Here is a 12,848-nt window from a genome sequence, read left to right on the forward strand (position 1 = left end):
TATAAGCCCCCCAAAAAGTAAAGCAGATTTAAGAGCAAATATGTAGGAAAATCTGAAGTGCAAAAACAATATGGCAGCAGTAGTGAGGTGAGGGCTATTTGGTTGGGGGGGGGGGGAATTTTAACCATTCTAATATTAACTGGGATTAAAATAGTCTGGAAGGCACATAGGGAGCAAAATTTGTAATACATTCAGGATAACTTTTTTCATCCAGTGTTTAGGGAACTGAAGAGAGGAGCTGGTTCTGGGCTCGGTTTTAGGGAATGAAGCTAGGTGAATTAGCAGTTGAAGAGCCCTTTGGAAGTGATCATGATTCAATTAGATTTAAGGTAGTTATAGAAAAGGGCAAAGACTAGGAATAAAAATTCTCAATTGGGGTAAAACTAACTTTATGAAACTGAAATGCATTTTAGCTAAAGTGGACTAGAAACAGCTACTTGAAGATAAATCAGTACTAGATCAGTGGAAGAAGTTTGAGGAAAAGATTGAGGATAAAAAAAGGAAGCTTATGACAGTTACTGAGGGCTCAGTCCTGCACAAGACCTAGCAGAGTATAAAATGCGTAGGGCTGAAATTAAAAAGGAAATTAAGAAACAGATGGAAGGTAAGATTAAAGAAAACCTATCGGCCTGTTTCACAAGTACATAAAGAACAAGCGAATCACTAAAAGGGGGAGGCGATCGTGTATTGGTGTTGTCACTGGCCTATAATCCAGAGACCCAGGATAATGCTCTGGGGATCTGGGTTCAATTCCTGCCATGGCAGATGGTGGAATTTGAATTAAGAAAAAAACCTGGAATTTAAAGTCTAATGATGATCATGAAACCATTGTCGATTGTTGTAAAAACCCATCTGGTTCACCAATGTCCTTTAGGGAAGGAAATCTGCCATCCTTAACTGGTCTGTGACTCCAGACCCACAGCAATGTAGTTGACTTTTAAATGCCTAGCCAGTGATGCCCACATCCCACGAATGAATAAAAAAAAGAATGGGGCCAAAAGGAAAATGTGTGTGGAGGTGGAGGGCATTGATATGGTTCTTAATGGGTACCTTGTGCCTTGTTTCACCTAAAGAGTGATGATACTGACATTGCAATCAGGGAGGTGTGTGAAATATTAGATGAAATTAATGGTGAGTGAGGAAGTATTGAAAGGAAAATGTAAGAGAAGAAATAGCAGGTTATAGGTGTGGTGCCAGAGGACTGTATGAGAGCTAAGATTGTATCATTGTTTAAAGGGCAAAAGGATTAGACTGAGTAATTACAGGCCTATCAGTTAACCTCGGTGATGGGAAAACCGAGGGACAGGATAAATTTCACTTAGGAAGACTGATTAATCAAAAACAGTCAGCATGAACTTATGGGAAGCTTGGATTTGACTAATATTGAATTTTTTGAGGAGGTTACAAGGAGGATTGGTGAAGTGGTGCCTTTGATTAAGTCTATATAGATTTTAGGAAGGCTTTTGATAAGGTCCTTTTATGGCAGACTGGACACAAAAGTAAAAGCCCATGGGATCCAAGGCAAAGTGGCAAGTTGGATCCAAAATTGGCTGAGGCAGCAAACAAAAGTTGTGACTTTGGAACAATTTGCCTGAGAAGGTAGTGGAAGCGGAGTCACTGAATATTTTTAAGGCTGATGTAGATGAATATAGGAGTCTTGGAGGCTTTCCACATCTCTGAAGGTGGCTGAACAGGGAGATAAAGTAGCCAAGAAGGCAAATGGGGTACTTGCCTTTATTAGCTGAAGCATATTCTGAGTTGGGAGACATAAAACATGAGTTAGGGCACAGCTAAGGTACTGAATGTAGTTTTGTTCATTGCACGATAGAAAAGATCTAATTGCACTAGAGGGTGTAGTGGTGACCTACCCAAGTGCAGGTCCTCCGCTTATTTCTCCAAGCCTCACAGTCTGGTGCTTTCCCCTGTCACTGCTTGTAAGAGTTTCCCATTTTCCATTTCAATGAGCAATATGACTAGGGAAAAGATTGCATGAGGTGGTTTTCAATTGCTTCGTTCTTAAAAGAAACCGCAAGCTGTCTTCCTGAAGGATCCTCTGCCTGTAAGCTGCTGTTATCCCTTGAGGTTCTAGTTTTTTTGCCATAACCACCAAAGGTTTGCTGATTTTGCTGTTGGCAATGACTTGTTACCCTGAACATTGGAACCTTGCCTGGGGCAACACAAGGGCAGGGATGACCAATCCGAGGTCCCAAATGACTCTGCAGTTACCCAAACCAGAGAGGGTGCAGAGGAGATTTGAGGCTGCTGTCTAGACTGGAGAACTGTAGCAATGAACGAAAGATTGGACAAGCTAGGGTTGTTTTCTTTGGAACAGAGGAGACTGAGGGGAGAGTGAATTGAAGTGTATAAAATTGAGGGGTTGAGGTGGAGGAGATAAGGCCCTATTCCCCTTGGCTGATGGGTCTATAACCAGGCTGCATAGATATAGGCTATGAAGAAGGAGGTTTAGTGGGAAAAAATGGTGGGGATCCGGGACTCAGCCTGAAAGGTTGGTAGTGGCAGAAACCCTGAGAACATCCAAGAAGTAGTTGGATATGCTCTTGAAGTGCAGCAATCTAAAGGCATCAGAGCAAGAACTGGAAAGTGGGATTTGGCTCGATGGCTATTTGGTGGCTGGCTCAGACGTAATAGGTCGAATGGTTTCCTTCCATGCTGTCGTTTTCCATGGTTCTATCATTCTGATTCTCACTGGAATGTTGCAGAGTTTGCCAGCTTGACTGCATTTGTAACATTAACACTGGCACATCTTTGTTACTGTTAATAATGCTCAGAAAGATAGGCTCTAACATTTGTGTCTAAATGCAATGCAGGTCCACTACCATTAATAACTATGTTCTAGCTACAATGTCACCATTTTGTCCAATCTCACAAGATGTGACTTTTGCACAAAGGTTTTTAAAAAAAAAATTAGATGCATTATATCAACTGGGCTTCCATTATTGGTCAACTTGGTGATCTCAAAATCCAGTTAGGTTAGTAGGGCTGCTTATCCTTTTGCAGAAACCGTGCTGCAGTCCCTCAATAGATCCAGGTCTTTGGAAATTATTTTTATATATAAGTGCTAAATAATTGTAAACCATATTAGCAATTACAGTGAAAACACATAACATATGACATGTTGCTGAAAGTTTTCCATGTAATCTATACTGAAATGAAACCAATTTCAAATCTTAGGGTATAACTGCTGGAACAAATCTCCCAAGGGGATAGCAGTGCTGGTGTGAACCCAGTTGTTAAGAGCTCCGTAACAGCTCAAGGGATGATTCTCTTGCGTTTCCTGTGGATGAAATGTATGCCTCCCCCAACCTCCAAAGCACTACATCTGAGATCATTCCGGTGATACAATTACTCCTCATTTGCACCGATAATTTAATTTCAGAAATTTGAAAGTTAGTCAAATTTTCAGTTGTTTAGATTGGTGGTGGAAGCTGAAGAGGCAGCTGGACTGGGATGAACTGGATGAAAGTCGGTAGCATGCAGAATCCATGAATGAAGTTGAGGGGCCGTGGAATTGTATTAACCGCACTTCATGTTGAACCAATGCAGAACAGTATTCAACTGAGCCACAAACATGTTGACTATGGAACCAAAACACTAGAGTACAAGTTACAAGAGGTCTTGACCAAACTGTAGCTTGGGTACTCTGCCTAGTTTTGGGTCATTGGGAAACAAAGGAGATACTCAGAAGTCATGAGGCTGAACTCTTGTATCAGAGAATCGAGATGAGGAAAGAATCTGGCTCTAAAGCTTGGGAGGAAGATGCCTGAGAGGTAATCCGAGAGGTAGGTAGAATCACTGAAGGAATGGAAAAGGTAAACCTGTAATCTTTTAAATTGCAAGTTGGACAAGGAAGGTACTTAAAACAAGGGTAAATTTAAGACTGGTATTAAGAAGTTCTCCACACATATGGCATAGACTTCCAGATAGGCTCACAGAGACAAAAGCCCTCGACTTATTTCATAAACAGATGCTAAAATAGATCCTTCTGGTGGCTTAAGATGGGCTAACTGGGTTTACTAATTGGTAATTATTTCACCGCTCTAAATTACTCCCACCCACCACTGTTCAACAGCCCAATATTTCAGCCAATCCAATTGTTACTTCAATTACGGATTAGAAAATGAACATTTTTGATCATTAATTAAAATTCCAAGATTTATTCAACTTCTGGAGGTGGTGGTATGAGGCAGGGGACAAAAGCCATTGCTTGAGTTGCCTTCAGGCATTTGAACCATGTGGGTTTACACTTTGAATATGGACCTGAGGTGTTGGAGAAGAATGTGAGGATAATTGAAACGGAAACCATTTCATCTAAAATGGAATTCAGAAGAATTTGAAGCCACATGAGCATCTGAAATGCAAGGAGGGGCAAAAGGTGTTCAAGCCTGCCTCAACCAGATATGACCCAACTATGCACACCATTGATCCATCACATAACTCTGCTACATCCTGATAGAGGTGAAAGAAAAATATGTGACTGATTCAGGAGTGACTGAGAATTGAGCAAAATTTTAGGAGAGAGGTATATTTGAAGAGGCGGTACAGGCACAGTGGCTGTTTTATAACTTCCAAGGTTTTCCAGCACTATTTGATCATTGTCTCAGTGCAACAAATCTAAGGAGCCATCCACAAGAGTGTACAAGGAATATGTATTGGAAAACTGATCCCAGCTTTCTATTGGGCAGTACTTTAATTATCAAGATTATTGAGGTTTATTATTGATTTACGAATTGCTGCACTTCCTTTTGAAAATGTTTGAAGTTACTGTGTGACCTTATTTTTAATTAAAATACCCTTTTTTAATCCAGATTAGCCATCTGATTGTTGCAAGTTGCCGCTGTAGAAGCTGAAAATGCCGGATGGGATTACAGAAACGGGGGAGTTGTACTCCCCATTTGTGAGTATTTATTGCTGAGTTACTGGTAGGGGAATGGGATTATCTGTCAATGTAGAAATCTAAAATAAGTTTTGGAAAAACAAAGCCCATTCAGCAACAGAGAAGGACCTTAGATTGAGTAGAGACCCCATATTGAAAGAAAATGTGCGAATAATGAGTAATTTTTATTATCATGATATCACCAGCAGCTTAGTTGGAAACTGTCTCACCTTTTGAGACAGGATGCTGTGGGTTAATATTCCACTCCAGAGACTTGAGCTCAAAGATCTAGTTTGACTCTCTGGTGCAGAAATGAGCGGGTGCTGTGGTTAGATGAAATGTTCAGCCAAGACCTTCTGTCCCTTCAGGTGAATGCAAAAAATCCTATGGCGCTATTGGTAGAGTGGGAGAGTTATGTCTCCTGCAGTGTCCTGGTCAATATTTAACACTCAACCAACATCTACTGAAACTACTGTCTTATTGAAGCACTCGCTGTCCACATGCAGCAAGACCTGGATAATATCCAAGCTTGAGCTGATGAGCAGCAAGTAACATTAAATGCGATACAAGTGCCAGGGAAAGACCACCTCCAACAAGAGAGAATTTAACCATCTTCCCATGACATTCAATGACATTACCATTGCTGAATCCCCCACTATCAACATTGACCATTGACCAGAAGCTGACCTGGACTAACCATATAAATACTGTAGCTACAAGAGCAGGTCAGAGGCTAGGAATCCTGCAGCAAGTAACTCACCACCTGACTCCCTAAAGCCTGTCCACTATTTACAAGGCGTAAGTTAGGAGTGTGATGGATTACTCTCCACTTGTCTGAATGAATGCAGCTGTAACTACACTCAGGAAACTTGACACCATCCAGCGCAAAGCAGCCTGCCTGAATGGCACCCCATCCACTACCTTAAACCTTGTGCATAGTGATAGAGGGGTCAATGGCAATGCCATCTACAAGATGCACTGCAGCAACTCACCAAGGCTCCTTTGACAGCACCTTCCAAACCCGTCCTACCAATTAAAAGAACAAGGGCAGCTGATGCATGGGAATATCACCACCTGCAAGTTCCCCTCCAAGCCACATAATATCCTGACTTGGAACTAGATTGACGTTCCTTCACTATTGCCGGGTTACAATCTTAGAACTCCCTTCCTAACAGCACTGTGACTGTGGGTGTAACAACACCATGTGGACTGCAGTTTTTCAAGAAAGTGCCTCACCACCTTGTCCCGAACAATTGGGGATGGGCAATAAATGCTGGCCTAACAAGCCCGCATCTCATGAATGAATAATAAAAAAAATTAAGACAGATTATCCCTGCATTGTTTCCTTGCACCTTATCAGCCTCAAGTACTTTGTTGACTATAAGATCTGAGTGAAAGGCTCCTTTTAGAAAGATTTGCATTTTAATTTCCAGAGAAATCATGAAGTGAATAGGTTTTCTCAAATTCCATTATCATATAGCTAATTCCTGCATCCCCTTTTCATCTAATCTTCAGGTGCGATTTCTTGACAATTGTCAGCCATGCGTTGGTTGGCTGTATATGTGCTTGAGTCAGAAGGTTGGAGATTCAAGAACCTTCCCAGTGCTTGAGCGCACAGATTTAGGCTAGTACTCCAGTGCAATGTTGCAGGAGTGTTGTACTTTTGCTGATGCTGCCTTTTGGCCGAGACATTAAATTGGGGTCCTGTCTGCCCCCTTGGGTTCATTTCAAAGATCCCAGGGGTTCATTTTGAAGATCCCATGGCACTATTTCAAAGAAGAGCAAAGGAGTTATTCCTGATGTCCTTATCAATATTTATCCCTCATTTACAAAGACAGATTACCTGGTCATTGTCACTATTTGCTTGCTGTGCATAAATTGTCTGCTGTGTTTCCCAACGTAAAAAGTACATTGTTGGTGTGTAAATGGTCATGGCGTAGTGTGTAAGTGTTTTGGTAAGCCCTGAGTTCATGAAAGCTGCGATATAAATGCAAACCTGTCTTGTTCCTAAACAATGCAGCTTTTCTTGATTCTGTTATGGTTACTACTTTTTGCCATTGAAAAATATTCCAAATTTTTTCCACCTTGTGCAGGATAAAAAAAAGAGGGCAGAAAGGTGTCAAATGGATTTAAGTGTGGAAAAGAGTGCAGTAATGGATTTCGGGGGACAAACCAAGCTGAGGGAATTTGGAATAAATGGTAGGATACTGAGAAGTGCAGAGAACGTAGAAAGTTGGAGTTTATGTCCACAGATCCTTGAGCTTTTTATTTCTTTCATGGGATGTGGGTGTTGCTGGCAAGGCCAGCATTTGTTGCCCATCTCTAATTGCCCTTGAACTGAAGGTCTTGCTAGGCCATTTCAGAGGGCAGTTAGTCAACCACGAGTCACATGTAGGCCAGACTGGGTAAGGGTGGCAGATTTCGTTGCCTAAAGTGAAGGAGATGGTGATTAGATCGCTTCCCTGAAGTGAAAGTGATTAGTGAACCATGACAATTAATAATTTCTTGGCTGCCATTATTGATAATTGAATCTAAATTCACCAGTGGGATCTGAGCCTATGTCCCCCAGATCATTAGCCTGGGCCTCTGAATCACTAGTCCAGTGACATTGCCATTGTGCTGCCACCACCTGTACATAAGGTGGTTAAGCATACAGGATAAATTTATTATCAAAAACCTGAAGCCTAAGAGCAGGCTGGTGTGTTAGAACTTTATTAAACACCAGCTAGAAAGCAGTGGGGATCTCTCTGCCTGAAAGAGTGGTAGATGCGGAAACCTTCATCACAACTTAAAAAAAACTTGGGTATGTACTTGAGGTGCTGTAACCTCCAGGGCTGCGGACAAATGAGCTGGAAAAGTGGAAATAGGTCAAATGCTAACTATGTGCAGTAAATTTCTACAATGGGATTAATGAGGCTGCGGATTTCTTGCCTGATGCTAATGAAATGACCCTTTGCCTTGCAACACTGCAGATTTGCCTTGGATCATTACAGTTTATGGGGAATGAAAGACATTGAATTGTGATGAGTCGAAGATGCTACGTATCGAGAGCTATTGAGCTGCCAGGAAATATTAAGGAGCAAATAGTGTCACAGCTGTCTAATATGTGATGCACTTTCTGCTTCATTTGTAGGTGGGGCTTGTATACATGTTTAATTTGATCGTTGGTACAGGAGCGCTGACAATGCCACAAGCCTTTGCTGTTGCTGGCTGGGGAGTGAGCCTTGCTCTCATTATCTTCCTTGCATTTATGAGGTATTGTATACAAATATTGTACACAACAGCTTTAGTATACTTTGTTTGTTAGCTGTCTAATAATAATAAAATAATAAAACTGCAATGATATAGCAATAGTTGGGAGATTTTTCAAAACTAAAGTACACATCTCAATTTTAGGGAAAAGTAGTGCCCAGGGACCTCTTAAATTTTAAGATTGTTTTTTTTTGATGTACATGTCTTGTGTGCTGTTTTTCAGCTAACTAAAAGATGCTTGGTTTAACATTAAGGATATCCTGTCTAATTGTGTGCTTCTCTTCACCTCACTTTCTCTTCCCCATTGAGTAACCAGATGGAACTTTCACATCAATACTTGTAGAATGTGTTAATGTGGAAAGTACAGTCTAAATGAATCTGGCACTTAAATGGATTTGCAGGAAGAGAAGGAATTTAACAATTAATGTTTATCTTGCATGGGGTAGGGAATCAATTGCAAATTATTGGATTTAGTATCCTTTTCCAAAGATTTTTTTGTTTGAATGGTTGACTCTGTACAGAGTCACGATAATGGATTTTTAAAAATAAACATACTTTTGCGAAGTTTACCATAATTAAGTATAGATTAAGGAGGGAATTTGTTTTGGCTAATTCATCACTTCACGCACCATTTCATATATCATGGCTGATCTAATTTTAACCTCAACTTCACATTGCTGCCTACCCTGATAACCTTTCACCCCCTTGCTTATCAAGAATCTATCTACCTGCCTTAAAGATATTCAAAGACTGTCTCAACCACCTTTTGAGGAAGAGAATTCCAAAGTGTCTCAGTTCTCGAATTTTTTCCTCATCTGCCTTAACTGGGTGACCCCTTATTTTTAAACAGTGAGCCCCAGTTCTAGGTTCTCCCACAGGAGGAAACATCCTTTCCACATCCACCCTGCCAAAATCCCACAGGATCTTATATGTTCCAATCAACTTGCCTCTTACTCTTCTAAACTCCAGTGGATACAAGCCTAGTCTGTCCAGCCTTTCCTCATGAGACAGCCTGCCCATTCTAGGTATGAATCCAGTAAACCTTTTTCTGAACTGCTTCCCACACACTTGCATCCTTTCTTTAAATAAGGAGACCAGTACTGTACACAATACTCCAGATATGGTCTCACCAATGCCCAGTACAACTGAAGCATAACCTCCCTACTTTTGTAATCAATTCCCCTCACAATAAATGATAACATTCTATTAGCTTTCCTAATTACCTGCTGTACCTGCATACTAACCTTTTTGTGATTAGGACACCCAATCACGCTGCACCTCAGAGCTCTGCACTCTGCCGTTTTGTTCATCCTGCCAAAACGGGCAACCTCGCATACTCAATTATACTCCATTTTCCAGATCTTTGCCCATTGTTATGATTCAGCTGATATTAACATTGAACATGTCAGATCACAGAGTGAAATCTGGCTTGATAGATCCTAACTTTGTTCCTTTTTTTAGAAACCATGGAGGTCTGTTCCTAAACTCATCCACAAGAGACTGCCAGTGTACTTTTAACACAGAATAAATGTTTAAACAAGAAAAATGAACTATATTACACTAGACTAAAAGGCTGGAAAGATTACAATGCAAATACCTCCCAACAGGAAAAAAGAAAAGCTATCTTTAACAGGCATTTTCATTTCCTATTGCAATCTCCTATTATCGCTATCTCTAACTTACTTATGCAGATTGTACTCTAGCAGTAATGATGTATTTACATCAAATATACAAGGACTTTTCTATTAAAAATCATTCTACACAAGTTCATTTTGATCATGACATTCTTGTTCTTCCATACAGAATCAGAATTTTGGGAGCCAGGTAGAAAATTAGCAGACAGGGCCTCAAATGTAGTAATCTCTGGATTACTCCCAGTGCCAGTGAGTACAGAAATAGGAGGATAAGGCATATGAATGCATGGCTGGAAAGATGGTGCAGGAGGGAGGGCTTTAGATTCCTGGGACTGGCTCTGGGAGAGATGGCACCTGTACAAGTTGGGTGGGTTGCACCTGAACTGAGCTGGGACTGAGTTCCTTGTGGGGAGTTTTGCTAGTGCTGTTGGGATGGCTTTAAACTAACTTGGCAGAGGTGTGGGAACCAAGAGAAAATATTAAAGAGGATTACCATGGTGCACAAAATACTGGGAGGGACAGAGAGCACTAGTATAGAGAATAGTAAGTTAATAGGTGAAGTTAGGGTGAAGGAGAAAGTAACAATCTAAATCAGGGTTACTATGTGTGTATGTGAATGCACTGAATATATTAAATAAGATAGGGGAGTTACAGGTGCAGACTGTCTATCTGGAGAAAATATGATGTTGTGGTGATAAGAGACCTGGCTCAAGGAAGGTCAGAACTGGGTGTTAAATATTCCTGGGTACAAGGTGTTTGGAAAAGGTAGGAAAGCAGGAGGGGTGGCAGTATTGGTTAAGGAGAGCATTGCCGTGTTGGAGAAAGAGGATGTCCCAGAGGGTTCAAGGACCGAATCAATTTGGCTAGAGCTAAGGAACAAAAAGGGTGTACTTACACTGCTTGGTGTAGCCTATAGACCACCAAATAGTGAGAAGGATGTAGAAGAACAAACCTGAAGGGAAATTGCAGAGAGATGCAAGCATTATAGAGTAGTTATAATGGGGACTCTAATTACCTGAATGTAGACTGAGGCAGTGGCAATGTAAAAGCCGGAGAGGGGCATAAATTCCTAGATTATGTTCAGGAAAATTTTCTACAGTATGTGTCCAATCCAACAAGAAAAGATGCACTGTCGAGCCTGGTTTTTAGAAGTGAGGTGGGGGAACATTTAGGAGACTGTGATCATTCTATGTTTTAAGATGATAGAAAAGGACGATAGGCAATCCAGAATAAGAATAATTAACTGGTCAAGAGCTGATGTCGATGGGGCAAGAATGGAGCTGGGCCAGATAGACTGGAACGAAAGATTGGCAGGAAAACCTGTAGCTGAACAATGGGCTCCTTCAAAAAATAATTGCTTCGGGCACAGTCAAGGTATATTCCATCGACAGGGAAAGGTAGGGCAAACAAATCCAGAGCTCCCTGGATGAAAAAGGAGATAGAAATTAAGAAGAAAAAGTGTGCTTATGACAGGTGCCAGGTAGAGAATACAATTGATAACCAAGAGGAACACACAAGGTTCAGAGGGGAGGCGAAAAAGCATGTTAGAGAAATGAAGAGGGATTATGAGAAAAGACTGGCAGCCAATGTAATGGGGAATCCCAAAGTCTTCTACAGGCATATAAATAGTAAAAGAGTGGTAAAAGGAAGATTAGCGACCTAAAAGGGATTTTACATAGACAAAGGGGCCGTGGCTGAGGTATTAAATAAATGTTTTAGATACTTGGTAAAGGCGGATGCAGATGCTACCCAGGCCATGCTGACAGATGAGGAAACTGTCACTAGAATGGTTCAAAATTGAGGAGGAGGTGTTGAGTAAACTGTCGGTACTAAAAGTTGACAAGGCATTGAGACCGGATGAGATGCCACCAAGGATATTGAAGGAAGTGAGAGTAGAAATTGCATTGGCCATAATTTTTCAGCCTTCCCTAGACTCAGGAGGTGCCAGAGGGCTGGAGAATTGTAAACATTACGCCCTTGTTCAAAAAAAGGTTGTAAGGATAAGCCCAGCAATTACAGAGCAGTTGGTTTAACTTCAGTGGTGGTCAAGATTCTAGAAACAATTATTTGGGATAGAATTAGTAGTCAAGTGGAAAAACATGGTTTGAGCAAGAGCCAGCATGGTTTTCTAAAGGGGAAATAGTATTTAACTGACTTGCTGGACTTTTTTCGACGAGGTAACAGAAAAGGCCGATGAGGGTAGTGCTGTTGATGTGATGTACATGGGCTTTCAAAAGGCATTTGACACAGTGCCACACAACAGACTTGAGAAAAGTTATTGCTCATGGAATAAAAGGGACAGTAGCAATGTAGATACAAAATTGGCTGAAAAGTAGGAAACAGTAATGGTCAATGAATATTTTTTGGGCTGGAGGAAGGTTTGTAGTGGAGTTCCCCAGGGGTGGGTATTGGGACCCTTGCTTTTCCTGATATATAGTAATGACCGAGATCTTGGTGTGCGGGGGACAATTTCAAAGTTTGCGGATGATACGAAGCTTGGAAGAATTGTAAACTGTGGGAAGGACAGTGTAGAACTTCAAATTGGTAGAGTGGGCAGATAGGTGGCAGATGATGCTCAGTGTGGTGAAGTGTGAGATGATGCATTTTGGTGGGAAGAACATGGAGAGACAATATAAAATAAGGGGTGAAATTTTGAAGTGATTGCAGGAGCAGAAAGACATGGGTGTATATCTAAAAAGATCATTGAAGGTGGCATGACTGGTGGAGAGAGCAGTTAATAAAGCATATAGTATCCTAGGCTTTATTAATAGGGGCATAGAACACGAGCAAGGAGGTTATGCTGAATTTATGTAAGACACTCGTTGGACCTCAGCTGGAATATTATGTACAGTTCTGTGTGCCGTGTTATGGGAAGGATGTGAACACATTGGAGAGAGTGCAGAAGAGGTTTACATTAATGGTTCCAGGGATGAGAAACTTCAGCTATGAGGATAGATTGGAGAGATTAGGACTGCCCTCCTTGGAGACGAGATGGCTAAGAGGAGATTTGAAAGCGATGCTCAAAATCATGAGGGGGCTGGGCAGAGTAAATAGGGATAAGCTGTTCC

General features: G+C 41.2%; 1 protein-coding gene across 2 annotated transcripts in view; it reads left to right on the plus strand.

Moving 5' to 3' along the window:
- Positions 1-12,848, plus strand: part of tmem104 (transmembrane protein 104) — a 296,624-nt gene that overhangs the window by 14,482 nt on the left and 269,294 nt on the right. For both annotated transcript variants that reach the window (XM_041217287.1, XM_041217289.1), the window contains exons 2-3: positions 4,827-4,915; positions 8,028-8,149. In XM_041217287.1, coding sequence (XP_041073221.1) covers positions 4,871-4,915; positions 8,028-8,149 — 167 coding nt within the window. In that variant the 5' untranslated portion in view covers positions 4,827-4,870. The remainder of the gene's footprint in view (positions 1-4,826; positions 4,916-8,027; positions 8,150-12,848) is intronic.

Source organism: Carcharodon carcharias, chromosome 22 (assembly GCF_017639515.1).
Source record: "Carcharodon carcharias isolate sCarCar2 chromosome 22, sCarCar2.pri, whole genome shotgun sequence".
NCBI classification, from domain to species: Eukaryota; Metazoa; Chordata; class Chondrichthyes; order Lamniformes; family Lamnidae; genus Carcharodon; species Carcharodon carcharias.